This window comes from Penicillium cataractarum, assembly GCF_028827025.1.
Source record: "Penicillium cataractarum strain IBT 29864 chromosome Unknown utg000008l, whole genome shotgun sequence".
NCBI classification, from domain to species: domain Eukaryota; kingdom Fungi; phylum Ascomycota; class Eurotiomycetes; order Eurotiales; family Aspergillaceae; genus Penicillium; species Penicillium cataractarum.
In genome coordinates, this window is record NW_026622744.1 from 1,244,087 (window position 1) to 1,262,241 (window position 18,155).

The 18,155-nt window shown below is 51.0% G+C and overlaps 4 protein-coding genes across 4 annotated transcripts; 2 read left to right on the forward strand and 2 right to left on the reverse strand.

The window, feature by feature from the left end:
• Positions 1–626: 626 nt before the first annotated feature.
• sar1 (Arf family GTPase SAR1) lies at positions 627–1,810 on the forward strand (the record flags this gene model as incomplete). The annotated part of the gene is made up of 5 exons (XM_056702483.1): positions 627–645; positions 896–999; positions 1,217–1,322; positions 1,405–1,704; positions 1,770–1,810. 5 exons carry the CDS (start codon positions 627–629, stop codon positions 1,808–1,810), a joined length of 570 nt encoding a protein of 189 aa, XP_056551483.1.
• Positions 1,811–3,318: 1,508 nt separating this feature from the next.
• glcA (type 1 serine/threonine-protein phosphatase catalytic subunit GLC7) lies at positions 3,319–4,666 on the reverse strand (the record flags this gene model as incomplete). The annotated part of the gene is made up of 4 exons (XM_056702484.1): positions 3,319–3,414; positions 3,504–3,803; positions 3,981–4,382; positions 4,490–4,666. 4 exons carry the CDS (start codon positions 4,664–4,666, stop codon positions 3,319–3,321), a joined length of 975 nt encoding a protein of 324 aa, XP_056551484.1.
• Positions 4,667–6,856: 2,190 nt separating this feature from the next.
• Positions 6,857–9,378, reverse strand: N7496_009571 (leucine-rich repeat domain-containing protein; the record flags this gene model as incomplete). Its single annotated transcript, XM_056702485.1, has 2 exons — positions 6,857–9,244; positions 9,337–9,378. 2 exons carry the CDS (start codon positions 9,376–9,378, stop codon positions 6,857–6,859), a joined length of 2,430 nt encoding a protein of 809 aa, XP_056551485.1.
• A 6,373-nt stretch (positions 9,379–15,751) lies between these two features.
• Positions 15,752–17,942, forward strand: N7496_009572 (patatin-like phospholipase domain-containing protein; the record flags this gene model as incomplete). The annotated part of the gene is made up of 2 exons (XM_056702486.1): positions 15,752–17,176; positions 17,241–17,942. 2 exons carry the CDS (start codon positions 15,752–15,754, stop codon positions 17,940–17,942), a joined length of 2,127 nt encoding a protein of 708 aa, XP_056551486.1.
• Positions 17,943–18,155: the final 213 nt, after the last annotated feature.

The following is an 18,155-nucleotide window of genomic DNA, read 5'->3' on the forward strand; positions in this document are numbered from 1 at the left end:
TAACCAACTTCATGTCATCCACTTGACTGGTTTTCCTTTTTTTTTCATCTGTGATCTGATCACCTTACCTACTATCTACCTACTTACGATACCCTCTTCTAATCCTTCCGGGGGGAACAAATTGTCCTTGCATTCCAAGATTCTTCCTTTTCCTAGTACATATTTTTCCTTGTCTTGCCAGCGTTTTATCTGTGGAGGCCACTTTCTTTTTTTTTATCTTGCATGGCTGCGGTGCGTATACCCCTTCGCTGAATTTGCATTATGGATGGAGGGAGGATGAATTGCGTCGCTAGTTATGTCAGACTTAAGTGCTAGCGACTACGAATAAACTTGAAATCTCATGAATATTATATTCCAAATCAGTAAGATAGAATACTACTAGAGTCACTCTTTGGTAGGCTCATGACTCTCAATTTCGTCAAGTCCGCCACCACCGTTGATCCCTTGCTGCCTCAGGCACCCAAGCCACTGGCCGATCCCGAAAACAACATCAACCTGTCCTGACGTTCTTGCCTCTCTCCCCCTCTCCATCCACTTCGACGCCTCCCTCTCGTCTGCGATCCCATCGTACCCGGTTACCCTTGTTCGATACCTCCACAGTCACATTTTGTGTTCTCGTCTTCGCCATGTGGATCGTCAACTGGTGTAAGTCACCCTCCCGAAACCCCATGGCCTGACCCAAGTCCACCATCCCGCGCGACACAACCAGAAAGGGGGACTCGGTTCTTCATTCCTGCTAGATGATTTTCTCTGGGTATCTGGAGGATATCAGCGGTGAATAGGACCGAGTCCGCAGTTTTTATGAAAATGCCGCGGCTGCTGCGCTTGTGATTTCCGGGCCTTGGACCTTCTTGCAAAACTGCGTTTACTGATGAATGTCTTTTTCCCGCTGCAGTCTACGATATTCTGGCCTCGCTGGGCCTCCTGAACAAGCACGCTAAGCTTTTGTTCCTCGGTCTCGACAATGCGGGCAAGACGACCCTGCTGCACATGTTGAAGGTGAGTTTGGTGTGAAAGCGGATGGTTGCGCGGATGGCGGGATACGAGACAGGGCCGAGGTTGAGTGCCGAGACTATGCGGTCTCGGTACATGGCTGCGGGATATGTGCGCTGAACGGGATGATATACTTGCGCGGGTTCTGCGGGGAGGGATGGATTATTGGGTGTATTGATTGTTTCATGGATGCATGAGCTAACGGGGTCATCGCACTATCTAGAACGACCGTGTCGCCGTTCTGTCGCCCACCGCTCACCCAACCTCGGAGGAGCTGGCCATCGGTAACAACCGCTTCACGACCTTCGATCTGGGTGGTCACCAGCAGGGTGAGTTCCCCGCAAACGATTGACCGAGATGAGACGGAAAGAAAAACAACGCAGCTAACCAAGTATCTTCCTCCCCGTTTAGCCCGCCGTCTGTGGAAGGACTACTTCCCCGAGGTCAGCGGCATCGTCTTCCTGGTTGATGCCAAGGACATCGAGCGTTTCCCCGAGTCCAAGGCCGAGCTGGACGCCCTGCTCGCCATGGAGGATCTCGCCAAGGTCCCCTTCCTGGTGCTCGGTAACAAGATCGATCACCCCGATGCCGTCTCTGAGGATGAGCTGCGTCACCAGCTCGGTCTGTACCAGACTACCGGTAAGGGCAAGGTCCCTCTCGAGGGTATCCGGCCCATTGAGCTGTTCATGTGCAGTGTTGTCATGCGTCAAGGTGAGTACTCTACCTTACAATCAGGAGTATCGAGGGAAGACCTGTTTACTAACATTCAAATCCAGGATACGGCGAGGGTATCCGCTGGCTGTCTCAATACGTCTAAACATCGTCAACCCCTACGATATTTAACCTGAACCCCCTCATCCCAGCCACCCACCGACCCTCCCCTCTAATCTCATCCATAAATCCCCAACGCCAACACTGGCATAGGGGAGACCCCCAGCTCCCCCCTCCATGTCCCACACCATCAACACGCAAATACCTATATTGTGACGGACATAGCCCTTCGAATACCTAGAATCAAGTCCGGCCCACCAGCCAGGCTAAGACTCTAGGAGCTAACCTCGCTCTCGCTCTGTAACCCTCCCCACCCCCCGAATGCATGTCTTTATTTTGCTCTGCCTATGCTTTGCTTTGCGCCTTTTGTCTACACACTACAGCCAATTAGCCGGTGAAGATTCTTTTTTTTCTGGGGTTTGCTGAATACAATGGTTTATACTATATGACCGCATGAGTAAAGTGTAGACTTTCCAGGCGAAGGAAGGCTGGTATATCTCGTGGTGGAGATAGATTATACTTCGAGGGGCGGAGCGGATAATTATAGAGTCGAGCGAGATCTTGTCCAACTGGCGTATCTGGAGATGGGATTCGTAGGTCGATAGGATCTGGAGACTACCATTCCAAATTGCACCTGAGATTTACCATCTGCATAGGTATAGGGAAGCAGACAAGGGAGAGGTTACAGCTTACTCCGAAGAAATTTCGCAGTATCTACCAAGAATTGCAGGATAGTACTTTTAAGCTACGAGCAGACCATACACGCAAGCCTATAGAGAATAAGGCAAACAGATGCGTTCCATTGAAACTCAAAACAACTCGACCAATAAGACAGAACGAATCAGGAAGATAAGAAAAAAAGAGGATAAGATAAACCAGGTTTCCCCGCCCTTCCAGGATGCCGAGAGTAATCATTCCGTCCAGATGATAAGGTGAAGAAACGGCAATAAAAGTAGATGAGAAGGACTAAGGAAAAGGCAAAAAGGAAAAAAAAGGTACGAGAAATAATCAAAGGAAAAAAAGGTGGAATTGAGAGAAACGGGGGGAAAAGCGAAATCATCGTCCGTCCCAAGAGGGGTGTACATGTATGTTGGTCGCGTGATCCGGAACCGGCCAGAAGAAATGGGAAGGGGGGAAAGACAGACGAGAAATGGTCAAATGGCGCGCCGGGTCAGCCCTGAACGTGGATCGGAAGAGAGGAGGAAGGAGGAAGGTGGATTATCGGATTGCTGTAATGGCGGCGATTGCGGAGGGGGTGAGAACGGGGGATGTTGTGGGCGTTGGGCTGGACCCGGGCGTAAATAAAGATCCTCGGTCGTTCATCGCTTCGTGGGGGGTTTATTGTGAGCGGGGGGATGGAAATCGCGGCGGAGGTTGGAGGAATAGGCGTAGGGACATGGCTTGGACATGGACAGTGGATTTGGCGGGTGGTTATTGTGATGGGTTGTATTTGTCGATAGGCAATTGTTGAACAAGGTGTGTTGCAAAAATGGCTTATCTCCGCCCGAACCTGCTGCACATGGGAAAGCTCGTATTGATTCTTCTTTTTTGGTTTTACTTCTTCTTTTGCTTGCGCGGAGGAGTATTGGGCGCGCCGGAGCTCATGCCACCGTAGACGTACTTTTGTTTCTTTTCGGCTGGTTTTAGGATCTGCAGATGAAAAAAAGAGATGTTAGACCGGATATCTCAAAAAGTGGCGAAAGTGGAGGGGAAATAAATAGGATACGAGATCCACTCACCTGGAAGGAGCAGAGCAGAGACTCGTCAACGCTCATCATTGCACCCGCATTGTCGAATTCACCACAGTAGTTGGGCGCGCTGAATAGCGTGACCAGCTGCCGCTTCGAGAAGAACTCGTATCCGTCCTCCACAACCTGATGCGCACGGCATATCAAGTCCATATCGTGTTTCTGGAGGAAGCGTGACACCACGTCGGGGCCGAATGTGAATGAGACACCACGGTCGTTTTCGCTCCAGCCAGTGATATCCTTGTCGGGGTCGGACCACAAAAGATCGCAAAGAAGGCCACAGTCGGGGATCTATTGCATTAAGTGTCAGTGAACTTGGCCTTGAAGCCGCGAGAGACTCCACAGTAAAAAGTGCCCGGCAACTCTCGAGTCCACGCATGTCTCAAGTCCGTGCGTGGAAAAACCAAAACACCTGCCGGGGGATCCGGATCCAAAGGGGGAGTCAAAATCAGTCGGGGAAAGACTTACATCAGTAGGACGCATAACGCGGCGGATCTGCTCCATCGAGTTGAGATCCGGGCTCAAACCACCGTGCATGGTGAAAATCTTCTCGTCAATGATAGCAGCAATAGGCAGGCAGTTGAAGCAATCGGTGAAAGTCTTCCACAGCTTGATGTTGTATCGTCGCTTGCACTCATCATAGAAACCGTAAATACGGTTGATGGAGGCGCACTCGTGGTTGCCACGCAGAATGAAGAAGTTCTCAGGGTACTTGATCTTGTACGCGAGGAGCAGGCAGATGGTCTCGAGCGACTGCTTACCACGGTCGACGTAGTCACCGAGGAAAAGGTAGTTGGCCTCTGGAGGGAAACCGCCATATTCAAACAGACGGAGGAGATCGTAGTATTGACCGTGAATATCACCGCAGATCTGTTATCAAAACAAAAGACACGTTAGACACGCGAGTTGTCAAAATAAGACAAAGAAGAGGTGGAAAATCTCGTCATCGGATGAAGACCTAAACACAAAATACGCACCTTGATAGGGGCCTCGAGCTCCAGAAGAATGGGCTGAGAAATAAAGATCTCACGGGCCTTGGTGCACAGGTAACGGATCTCAGACTCCAGGAGCTGCACCTGTTTGCCGGGACGGCTGCCCCTCACCTCCAAAAGGCGATCGATGATAGAATCCAAATCCACTTCCTGGTCGGCCATGACGGGCGGTTTCTAACGAAAGACGGGGAAAAGAAACGAGGGAAAAAAAAGAAAAGGGAAACGAAAAAAAGCACGCGCGAGGGGAAGAGATGACTTCCGAGGCGGGTGAAGAATTGATGACGCGGCGGCTATGTTTCTGCAACGACCCCAAGGAATCACAGTTGGTTAGCGATGCGTTTACTGTGGACGGAAGATGCCAGTCTGATTCTCAAATTGTGAAATCGGTATCAAAGGGGGTGTCCAGGCGCGTCGTCTCCGACGGAATTTTTTTTCTGCCTTGACCGGGACGGGTCCAGACTTTTGCTGACCTAGGGCGGGTGGCTCCCCCTTGGAAAAGATGTGTAGAAAGAGTGTGACGAGACAGGCGAAGACATACCGAAATGAGATTCAGTGAGACCAAAGAGTCTATGATGAGGCCTTACGGCCGCGACGTGTTGTTGGGGGAAAGGCTCTGGCAGGGATGCCAGACGGGGGGTGTGCAGAGCAGAGCTTCTTGAAAAATAGCAAACTGCAAAGAAGAGGTAGCCTGAGAGGTGAGCAGGCTCCTTAAGCGCCTCGAAAAGATCAAGGGCGCAAGTTGATTCCGATCGCGAGTCGGGTGGTTGATTCGAGCGGGATGAAGGGAGGGGGGTTTGTCTGAGAGCGATCGAAGTTTTCTGGGCGGGTAGCAGCCAAGTGCGAAAGGGGGTTAGAGGATGACAATCAAAGGAGAAGAAAATTCTCTACGGTCACAGTAGCACAGAGAAGATCCAGAATAACAAGAAGGCGGGTTGATGGGGGGTGTGGTGAGAGCCTCGACGGGGATGAAGAGGGAGAATCTTGCAGGGAGAGGAAGAGGAAGCGGGAATGGGAAGTTCGGGTTTGTGTTTGGGATGTTTGGCTTACCGCGCGGTATACTTCGACCTATGAACCCTTCTTCACCTGAAATGTTTAGGCGGGATTTTTTCTCTTAAAATTGAGAAAAAGTCAGATAATAAGAACAGACTTTGTGAATTCATAAATCTCCTTCTCTTCCCCTTCCCTTCTCCTCTTTTGACCACCCCCATTTACCACAGTGTCGGCGTCACCGTGGAGGGGCTTCCTGCAGTCGTTGTCGGTCGAGACCCTCCTCACCAGGTAGTCTCAGAGGTCCTAGCACCAGCCAGCATAAAACCCCGCTGGGATCCGTGTTGAAGTATACTCCATGATACTTTCTAACTTATTAGACCATGGTGAAGGTCGTTGTACAGTCTAGGAAGCATGATCCCGGCCAGCTTTACCACGCGGCCGACCCAAAACCCGGCCCTTCCATTGGATACCCAACGCCTGGATTGTTAAACCTGGAGCTACTGGCGGGCGTAAATGGCTTGATAGTGGGGACTAGTTGCATTTGCTCGGGGTCCAGGGCCTGCAGGCTCAATACTGCTTCATTGGCTAACTGACTGGCTAACAATCCAGAGGCTTAACAAGCGGAGCGAACCCATGTTGGCTACGTGGTGAAGAGGAGAATATGAATCGAGACAAATATTATTTCCGAACTGGCGTATCATTCAAGATAGCCATTGCTCTTTGCAGAGTTTGAAAAGTGACAGAAAACACCCGCCGAAATAGAGACACGCACGGCGAAAAAAAGGAGAAAACGAAGACAAGAGGGGAATAAGGAATCATGCCGCCAACGCCAGAAATACCCAAACAAAAACAACGCAAGAAATCAACAACAGGTACAGTCAATGCGCTCTAGAAATCGAGTCGTCTTTCACGGTGCCGTCCAGAAGATGACAAGCAGGAAGAAGCCGCAGATGCGTTTTGATGTGTGCAATGAAGGCAGCACAAAGGGCTGGAAAAGCCGAGTCGAAAAGCACGAAAGTTGAGGACCAAAATGAAGACAAGGATAAGGAGAGAAAAGCCCCCCAAAAAAGCAAGACAAAAACAAACGCAAGGCCGTAAATTGTTCATACATCCAACCCGCCGTATCTCGTGAGTCATCCAACGCCGATAAAAATGCAAATGAAGAGCAGCACAAGGCTTACTCAGAAGGACCGATTAGTCTGAAAAGGGGAGAGGGTTATGATGACTGCTTTGCCAGTGAAGAGGCAGAAGCAGAGGGAGAAAAAAAATGACATGGCCGAGAGGAAGGGGGTAAGGAGGCCAGGAGGGATAATGATAATGTATGCAATGTGCAAGAGGGTTGGAGGAGGGAAGAGGTAATGTTCAACCACCCAATGCGTGACCTCCACTCAGGATAGCATGGCTATTTGCACGGACAAGAGGTGCTGTCGGAAGGGCTGCATGGTCCAGCCCAGCCCCTGCCAGGTGATGCGCAGCAAAGCCTTTCTGTGCATTGTCCCAGGGATGGTCTCCCAGGACGCTGATCCAACTATGTCCGACTTCCTGTCGCAAGGCCTCCAACTGTTGCCGGCACAGCTCCTCATCCAAGGCCCAGTCTTTGTGCGGGGTTGGTTGTACCACCGGAGCCTGGGGACTAGGAGAGTTGATGTGCTTGACCGGGCTCTGGATACTGGAAGACCCAGATGGAGTGCCGCTGTCGAGCCGTAATTGATGTTCATACGGGAGCACGATAGATGTGCCGGTCGGGCTGTGCAACTGCTGGATCGGGAGAACTGCTGGCATGGTGGGACCAGGAGCTCCTAGGCCATCTGAGGTGAACGGATTGTCGGTAGAAAGGTCGACAATGCGTCGCCGCTGGATCTTCTTACGACGGTGCGTCCCGCCTTCGTTCTCCTGTTGCTGTGCATCCTTGGGATGAGAATCCATATCATCCTTTGGTGGCACAGGTGGGGGAGGTTCTTGGGCTAGGACGGCACTGGTAGGCTTGTGCACTACGACAGACTGGTCTGCTGCACTCGAGCGAACCACTGGAGCAGCCTCGGGCTCCGCAACGCGGTCCACCAGCTGCTTACGCTCGGTGTAACCGGGTCCACGACCATCAATAATGATGTCCTCGGCGTAGCCAGGAGTCCGACGGAAGAGGTTCATGATGATGACACGGTAGCCGGAGTGAGTCTTTACGAACGGGTTTCCGGACACCCAAATCTCCCGTATCTCAGGGAGACTGGTGAGTCGTGCCATTTCCGTCGGGTCCATGAGGTTGTTGTCGCGGAGGTCCAGGCGCTCCAGGGAAAGGAGGCGTTCAATACCAGCCAGTGAGCGAAGTCGGTTGCCACGAAGGTTCAGAGCTGTGATGGCGGGGAGCGGGTTGCGAGTGAGAGAGTGCAACGATTCAATCATGCAGTGGGACAAGTTGAGCGCACGAAGAGACATGAGCGATGCCAAGCTGTCGGGAATCTCAGTCAAGAGGTTTGACGACAGGTCGAGTGAGTTGAGTGTGTTGGCCACGGGAGCGAGGCTGGCGGCCGAGATGGAGGTCAACGAGTTCTCCGGAAGCCCCAGGTGTCGCAAGAACCGCCACTTCGAAGGAGGGAGAACGCCAGGAAGAAGAGTCGCCGAGCTGCCAGTCCGATAGCCACCGGATGTATCGCTTGAGTTTGAGCTGCCCGAGCCCGTACGACGAATCCGCGCAGATTGGCCCCGACTGTGACGGTGACTGTGCTTGGTAGACGGCCGAGTAGGCGAGATGCTCTCAGCTCGTGTGCGAATCTTCGTCCCCTCGGAGCCGGCTCGCATCATGGGGACGGACTTGGGACTAGTGCTGCTTGCGAGTGCAGTATCAGCAATGGGAGAGCCAGGTGCCGATATGGAGCCATGGTCGGGGGTATGAACTGGCTGGGTGCCCGTGCTGCTGGTCCAACCAAGCGGCGGCGACTGTTGAGACTTGGCCGAGCGACGACGGCGCTTGTCAATGTCATCCAGCACGATCCTCGTCAACAGATCAGCCGGGTCATCCAGATGAGCCCGCTTGACGGTCAAGGTGCGCAGCTGCTCGGACAGACGGTCCCAACCATAGAAGGAGCGGTAATCTATGTCAATGATTTCTAAAGCACTCAGATTTTTGAAGGAATGGAGCGGCACAGCCGTGTCGAATGGAAACTCTTCATAACCGCGAATCAGGCGTGCGCGATGGTCCGGGGCCAATCGCAAACAAGGAATCTTGGTGAAGGCCGAGTACAGGTACTTGAGGTCCGCTTCCAGGGCAACCTTGGCCTTGTCAGACTTGGAAATCGAGTCCTTGGATCCGAGGCCCCAGGAGGACCAGAGGCCACTCATACCGGACATGACGCTACGAACGCTAGAAACGGAGTGGATCGACGCTCCATCGCCCTTGGACCGCTGGGGTTTGTTCAAGAAGGAGACATACGACCCGGAGACTTCGGTGTGAATATTCTCGAGGCGGACATTCATGGGGCCAACCGCAATAGACAGATCCTCGAAGCGCGACAGGAGGTAGAAGAGGTGGTGAGGGGTCAGGGTGAGTTTGGCGGGCTTGATGTTCTGCGATGTGAATTTCAATGCGCCAAAGGAGAACGCCGCCGCCAGGGTCAGGGAGGTGGAGGAAAAGGAGGTGCCGGCGCTCGAGGAGCTGGTCGGCGATTGTGGGGTTACGACATTCTTGGATTCGCGGCGGAGCTGCAAAGCGTTTGCAAGCGCCTTTTCGTGGGTGCGGACGAAGTTGGCAAGGTTCTGAGGAAGATGGGTTTTAGCAAGACACGTCCACAAGGAGGCCCGAGGGAATCATTCGGAATTTTCATCGCAACTGTAGAGACAGGACACACCTTAATGAAGAGTTGTCCATCTTCAGTGTTTAGCTTCTCCATGGCGGATACGGGATCGCGAGGCAGGAGAGGAGCCCGGAGAACTCTGAAGATGGATGGCTCAATAGAGGGTATCAGAGAGAGTCGACATTTTGCTGGTGCGACCAGATGCGATTGAAAAGGAACGTGTTGTCGATGTCGCCTAGGCGAGTATGAGGAGTTAGCGTGATTTGGTTCTTTTTTTTTTTTGGTTCGGGGGGTTGTTGTTCTCTTGTTGATCGCCGGAGTCGCCGTGATAAGGAAAAGAAAGCAGGACGTAAGTACCTCGTAAAAAGGAGCGCGGCGAGTCGACGTAGAGAGGGAACCCCAAGAGATCTAAATCAAAGATCTCGAAAAAGGGTCAAGGGGGGGGGTGGGATGAAGTAGGTGAAGGCTGAAGGGGGGAGAGGGAAGAGAGAGAAATTGGTGGCACGGGGTAACCGCTAAATACATACGATGTCTGATGATCGATTGGGGGGGGAGGGAATGGTATTTACGATAGGTACGATATTTACGCCAGAAATTACGATATTATTATTATTTACACGGGCGACTAAAGTTTCATTCGGGTTTAGGGGGTGGATTTATTTCGGGATTATTTTAAGGAGAGATACGGATTTGTACCACTAAGAGATCTTCTCGAGTCGATATTAAGATTGCTTCTGCTTTTCCTCTCTTGACCTTTCTGGCTGTGGTCTGATCGCATCTACTCATTTCCTAAATGTGCTTGAGACGTCTCCCCTCCGGGGCTGTCAAAATCTCACGTCAACCAAAAACATGACCCCTTCTTCAATGTCCCTCCAACAGATAAACTAATTTATTTGAATTCTAATGAAACGGACGAGGAAACGGGATGGTTCCGTGGTAACTGGTCACAGTTTATCCCCAAACGAATCTGAATTTAACGTGACTACTTCGATCATGATAATAGGCTACTAATTATCGTGCAGCCAACGCCGAGTGGTCAGTGGCGAGCCTATAGAGGGGTCGCATTAGGGCGACTCGCGTCTATCAGACCCTTCGGTTGGATGGACCGAAATGCTGTTCCGTCTTCTGAATGGGATGAGAAGGAAAGAGGATACACAACTTAGGTTCATTATAGGATGGCCGAACTTGGGAATGCCCCGCCCTGGGTTGATCATGATCCTCTTTGACCCTCATCCTCTTGATCCTCGTCCTGCATGGCCTGGTGGGATGGCCGCATTCTGAGGCAATCCCCTCCCCCCTCGAGTAAGGAAGCGTCTGTCTATCACGCTACGTAGTGGGGTCTCTACTAAGTTAGTCTCTTTAGTCTCCTTAGTTTCTTTTTTTTCCTTCCCTGGCCCGTTCCCCCCCTCCCCGATCGACCAGAAAAAAAAGACATAGTGGATAGGAAGAAACTACGTCGATAGTCTTATAGTTTGTATGTATCTTCCATGTATAGCTATACAAGCTCATTCTTGACCGACTAAACATTGAAAATATAATCCATACATCCCACTCAGCTCGCCAGCTCGCCCTTGGAAATCCTGACAGCCACCAACCGCACAGCCCAGGTGGGAATGCCGCAGTTGCCCCGTGCTCCTTGGCCCGCTTTTTTTTTTCTTGCTCTCTACAAGACCGGCGTAGCGTCATGTAGGCTGTAGGTTGCGTCGGTAGCGCCGTGTTCCCGAGTCGGTCCTTACCGGATACTGTTGGGGTCATCTGCAGTGTACACAGCTTCTGCGTTTCTCGGGGCCAATCATACGGTCGCGATGCAGATGCAGAGGATATCTGCGTCGCAGGATGCTCCAACCCAGTCCGGTCGCCGAGAAAATGGTACCATGCCAAAATTTTCATGGAGTCTTGAACATGATCTCATCGTATTCTGGTTTATTCTTTTTGAAGATCGGAAATGTATGAAAATGTTAGCCAAGGGAAGAGATTGTACAAAACACGGGCCGTTTGGGGGCTTTTCAAGGATGGAGTCGATAAACTATGAACGGGCCAATGAGGCCGAACATACGCAGTCCGCTATCTATGGGCAATTCACATTTTCTCCAGCTAGATACGTAAAAGAATGGCTGCGTACGGTCATCGGTCATTTACATTTCAGCCTCTTCTTGAGATACTATCATCCTTCCCGATCGTTAAGACATAATTTATCGTTATGACTCGGAAATGTATAAATAAAATATTCTATATGAAGATACTATCGTAAACTCTGGTCGGGGTTTCAAACTGATGGAACGCCACCGTACTGGAGAATCAACTCTGTCTGCTCCAAAGAAGAGGAAAAGGATATGAGACTAGCAAATGGGACTCCGTGGGCTATGGGGCGTTTTCTCGTGGATTTTCCCTGGGACCCAGTCAGCTCGCACTGACATCTGACATTCCACCGGGGCCACCAGTGGGCCCCTGATTGATCAGTGTTGGAGTGGAGGTCGGGATATCATCCATCAGCACGGTCCGAATGACATCAAATGGTGGCAGAGAATGAAGACGAACGATGGAGAACGGTCAATCACTAGACTAAGACACATTCCATCATCGACTCGTGATGATTTTGTTTTTTTTCTTCATCCCCGGATATCACGCCTTATCGCGGCGTGCACTCCCCCGCGATCAGTCACACCGCACATTCCCGGGCCGAGGGGGAGAAGGCGACGAAACAACGGGAATCCGAGCCATGGAACTCCATGGTACTCCTCCACCAGCCTTTCATCCCATTTTCGCAATAATGCAGTAACGTCTTTATACTAATCTAGTTAACTTCTTGTGAAGAAAGATGGTGGCTGGCTATACGAATCAATTTACTGCAAACAGGTGATAGATCGACTTTGGACTTTGGCTTGAGGTGCGCCGACCATGGCTGGTCGTTGTTTCAGGAGGGATTCCAGGATAAGGGGGACAAGATTTACGATTCGGCATAACTTGGTACACAATTTCATTCGCAGCTCAGTGTCCAGGATCCGGCATTGCACATGAAGTAGAGCGTCAAAGTATTCAATGTATCCAAGTATCGACCGTGTACAACCTCCATATGTGTACCTGTGATCGCATTGGATATTTGTTCCCGAAGGTGAAACTGTCAAAAGTTGATCCCTGGAGTCGATCCCCTGGCTGAGCGCGGGGTATGGGAAATTAGACATTTTCCTCGGTATTTGACTCAGATTGATTATTATTAGCGAGATGAACTTGGTCCAACTATAGATTATCAGCATAATTAAGAACAGGGAATCATCGCTTGTCGGCTTGTTTTTCTCGCTAACATTCCTGAACCTGCGCCGCAAAGGACGCTCGGTCCAACCTCTGCTCCCAACCTCGCAGCAGGCTAACCCTCCCCCCTATGCAGTGGCCAGGAGTAGTTCGCATGCAGTCTGTCCTTGCAGGAGCCCCAGGTCCCGTGTTGTACGTACTCCTGTTGGTACGGAGAAGATATACTTGAAAGTTAGGCTTGGCATGTATACTAAGCAGCGAGACATAAGAAAGTATACATATGTACTTGGTCGAAGTACTCCGAAGTTCTATCTATCAAAGGAAGTGCATACAGCTACCTGCATTGCTGAGCCTCTGCTGGGCTCACCGACGCAGAAATCTTACGACTTGAGCATACTGGAGCTGTCCATTTTCCCTTCAGCTCCCCCCGACGTTACGTGACTGGTGACTGTGATGATGACCTTGGCCACGAGTACCGTACCCTAATCAGGAACCCCTCCCCCAGCCCCATCTAGCTGAAAGAATGCTCAGCGCACATGGGAATGATCAATACCCCAAAAAGGGGGGTGGGGGCGATCTTGCCCTGTAGAAACACATGATATCTAGATATCTAGATACGATCAGCCTTCAACAACCAGATCTAGCAGGAGAGTCAAACCCCCCCCCCCCCCCCAAGAGTCAAGAGTTTGGCGGACGTTGTAAGCATCCAATAAACTCCAATGGATCAACGTGAGAAATTAGATGCCCTCGGGCGTTGACCGGTTCTCTTTTGCCTCCCCACTGCGGGCGATCAATACAGCACGAGGATCCGAAAGGGTGATATCGCGGGCGGCCTGCTTATTGGGTGAGACACGACATGGTCATTTCCCAAAGACGCAATCAGCCAAGCCCCTCGTGTGGCTCGCTGAAAGTCTGCATATTTGACCATATTTACTTTTTCTTGATGTATTTGCTTCTTGCCTCGCGAGTTTGACCATTCATCGAAGTTTACTACATAGTATGTAGTTAACATGGGACTACTGACTACGGGAGAGACAATGATCGCTGTGAGCGGGGTGGAGGTGGAAGAGGGTAACTTCAACCCTGGCGCCACAGCATTTAACCCGTGAAAAGAAGTTTAGCGATCTGCATCAAACCAAATGAGGAAGCGACCATTGGAGTTGAGCCGTTTGGATGCCGAGGTGCTTGGTTGTGAGAGGCCAGCGGAGGAGGAACATTCAGCCAAGTAGTGTTCGGAATATACCGTTCGAGTCTAGTTAGTTCGGGGTTGAAAGAGTAACGAGTAGGAGATGCTCACAACCTATTACACGACACTAAATTCCATACTTTATCCCCCTCCATGATTCACGCACTTACTAGCCCACTCCTACTACTGTCTGTCATCGCAATCGCCCCTCCCCACCCCCCTGTTCCCATCCCGGTTTACAAATCATACTAGTGAGTCTAAAAGGTAACCTAAAATGACGGGCGGCTACCGCGCAACCGAAAATTAGAAAATCTATTTGATTTCCATTCCGCCGTTGCGTACGACGACAAAGTCGTCGGATCTATCGTTCTAACCAAGAAGATTCGGAATCTATGACCAAGGATTGAGATCTGAACGAGCCACTGGAGAAGAAGCCACCGCAAGTAATGTTTGCTTTTTGCTTTCCCTCGATTCGAGGATTTCACAGGACGAGGGTGGATCAGCATGATCAGCGCCAAGGGGTGCATATGACTGGAGACTCGGTGCTAATTAGCAACCAATCCCACCCGATGGAGTGGTGCACGTATGCACATCTGCACATCATTTGGGGTTACTTATTTCCGATTTCCGATGGGATTGTCTTTGGAGGCCATTATTAGAACATTAAGTGCAGGGTATATATATTGAACTATAACCTCTTGCTGCTATGTAAAAGTATCGAGTATTTAAATCTTGTAGTACATAACTAGTTGATGTCCTGTATCTATCTTAGTCAGGTGATGACCCGGTAAAATGGATACACTCTCCAATGTCCATCTCCCGACGAGATATATATCCACCTCATCCATCCACCAGGTTCGTCACCACCACCAACCGAGTGGGTTTTGAATCTCATGGATAACCTCATGTCGTCACCTGGCCAGTACGACCTACACCGTATCCTAAATTTTCCTAATTTCGCCGACGAACCGCTCTCTCCAATGGATATCCCCTTCCAATGTCTCCGATATCGCCAATCCCGTTGCGGGCGGCTAAAATGATATCGAACCCCGCGTCAGCCCATAGGGTGCTTTCCTGGCCCTCCACGACAGATTGCACCACCAACCCAAATAAGAAAAAGGAAAGTAGGAGAGTAAAAAAAGGTTACCAGCCCCACCAATCACAACGGCTACCACACATCTACATAAAGATCGGAACCGGATGGCATCTAGCGGTGAAGCTTTGCCGTGCTGCTCCGAAGCCTTTGTTTTTCTGATTTCTACAGCCACTACCATCATATCTTGGATCATCGTGTGAGCAAGATAGACTTTTCTCCACCGAAAACTTTTCTTGGAGGGGGATGGAGGGTTAACGAGGGGAATGAAGATTGTGTCCCGGGCGACGAAGGGGATGTTTTTCTCGTGGGAGTCCGTCTCGCGAGCATTCCTCAAAGCTACACTCGGACCAATGTTGTGCCACCAGATTGACTTTCTAACGAGCATGCGCGAATTGCAAGCTGCGAATGCAAATGCAAGTACATATGCGAATGCGAGTGCCAACTTCCTGCGTAGCATGGTGAGGGAGGATGGATAATTGTGTCTTTGCCTGGAATGCCTTGCCGCACTGCCCCGCGGTGGGAAGGAAAGATTTTATGATCCTTGACACAATTGACCTTGTACTTGATCATTGAGTCATTGTGAACTCCTTAACCGTGGTCCGTACTTGACTTCGTATTTCGAGGGAAGCAGATAGCGGTCTGGAGGTGATCACACCCTGAAAAGCAAACTAATTGCGCCGGTTCCAGTAGAGTGGAAGACCGAACCATGGATTGTTGCTTGTTCCTTATCTTTTTTTTTTTTTTTCAAAAGATAACAATCGCGGGGTGCCGATAATCAAAGTGCATTAGCCACACACTAGCCACGGTTGCCTCCACAGTGGAGTGGAGATGCACGTGACGCTGACGTCGCTGGGAAGCTACTGCCCCAACCGGATTCATCAAAGCTGTGTGGCCAGATGCCTTCATTCCTCACGATCTACTACACAATGAGTTGAACCATGCCCACCGCGGAGAAAGCAGTGCTACACGACCAATATGACCCGGTCGGTCTGCCGGACTACGACCGAGAATTCATTAAACCGGAAGAGCTGAAAGCATTCGAGAAGGCATTGCATGCCCCAGAGGCGTCTCCATTGGTAGCTATCAACGACTGGCGCCCGATCAACCAACGCGTGCGCAAAACCCGTGGCCGTCGGAAGGCCCCGAAGCGAAGCAAAGACGAAACAAGGGAAGGAGTGTTATACACCGTGTTGAAGTGGCCGTTTTTGTTCACCGTTTTCGCGTGGATTGCCGTGCTGAGTTGTGGCTATGTCCTCGTCCGGGTTTACATCCTCGTTTACGAGCAATGTGTAACCTGGAGAGGTAAAAGGCAGCGGCTCAGGCGAGGCCTCTGGGCTCAGAAAGATTACGCGAGCTGGTTGAGTTCTGCTCAGGCGCTGGACGCCTATTTGGGGAATGACAAGTGGAAGGAAACAGACGAGTACGCTTACTATGATCACCTCACCATCACCAAGGTCGTAGATCAGCTGAAGACAGCAAGATATGAGGCCGAGCGTGAACTGAATGGTGGCGAGACTTCGGCGATCGAGGAGCTTAGTGCTTTGCTGGAAGCCTGTGTCAAGAACAATTTTGCCGGCGTGGAGAATCCTCGGATGTACAGTGAGGCCTACTCTGGGACGAAAGACCTGGTACAGGAATATATCGACGAGGTACATACGTGCATCGAACTGGTTCGTGACTACAGGCAAATCGACCGAGAGATCAAGTACCGCCTCTTCAAACATCTCGATACGAACTTTGGACGTACGGCGCTATGTCTGTCTGGTGGGGCGACCTTTGCATACTACCACTTCGGAGTGGTAAAAAGTTTGCTAGAAAATGGGGTGCTGCCGGAGATCATTACTGGAACATCTGGCGGAGCACTCGTCGCTGGTCTGGTAGCGACCCGAACCGATGAAGAGCTGAAGCAGCTACTAGTGCCGGCTCTAGCACACCGAATTCGGGCATGCCACGAAGGGTTTTTCCAGTGGAGTAGTCGATGGTGGAAGACGGGTGCTCGATTCGATACGATCGATTGGGCTCGACAGTGTTCCTGGTTTTGCCGAGGATCTATGACTTTCAGGGAGGCGTATGAACGCACTGGCCGTATCTTGAATGTCTCTTGTGTACCCTCAGACCCTCATTCGCCTACCATACTCGCAAACTATCTGACTGCCCCCGATTGCGTCATTTGGAGCGCAGTGTTGGCTTCAGCTGCAGTGCCTGGCATCCTGAATCCGGTGGTTCTGATGACCAAGAAGCCCAATGGTACCCTAGCGCCTTACTCTTTCGGACACAAGTGGAAGGATGGTAGCTTGAGGACCGATATACCCATCAAAGCGCTCAATTTGCATTTCAATGTGAATTTCACAATTGTGTCACAGGTCTGTCGATCGCCCCCACTACTTTGATTTGTGGATCTCTCTGATAACGAATTCTCGGCTCAAGGTCAACCCCCACATCAATTTGTTCTTCTTCAGCTCACGAGGAACCGTGGGGCGCCCCGTCACGCACCGCAAGGGCCGTGGCTGGCGCGGTGGATTCCTCGGTACTGCGATCGAACAATACATCAAACTCGACTTGAATAAATGGCTCCGAGTCTTACGGCATCTTGAGCTCCTCCCACGGCCTCTGGGCCAAGATTGGAGTGAGATCTGGTTACAGAAATTCAGTGGCACGGTTACTATCTGGCCTAAGAGCATTCCCTCTGATTTTGTCCACATTCTCTCGGACCCTACACCAGAACGACTTGCGCGCATGATCCATGTCGGTCAGCAAAGTGCATTTCCCAAAATTCAGTTTATTACAAACCGCCTCAAAATTGAAAAGAGTATCATGAGGGGCCTCCAACAACATTCTACTACGGGAGGGCGCTCTCTTTCCCCAATCTTGTCTCGGCGGATGCAAGCTCCGGAGCTTGAGCCATCAGATGTTATTTCTCAGAGATTGGACGCAAGCTTTCCTGAACGTCACGAAGATGGTGACTCGCGTTATGTGGATGTCTCCGATAGCATGTCCCATTCAACGGCATCCTCCCGCCCTCAGACCCCGACCCGGCGGGGCAGTCTCATCGAGGAAATTCGACGCCAGTCCGCGGTATTCTTTGATGATACGGATATCTACGGTGACGACGATGCCCTTGTCACCTGAGGCGATCTTTCGGTAGAGGCGGCTTAAGCGCCCTCTGCGGGCAATAGGGTGATGCTAACCCAACCCATGACGTCGGGTAGGGTATTTCTGCTTCCGGATACCTGCATATCGGCTTCCTATGCTCCGTCATGATACTTTGCCGTCTTAAAGTGTTATTGATATGACAGGCGGCTCATATCTGTTTTCTTCATTTTCATATGCGGATACTCTCGG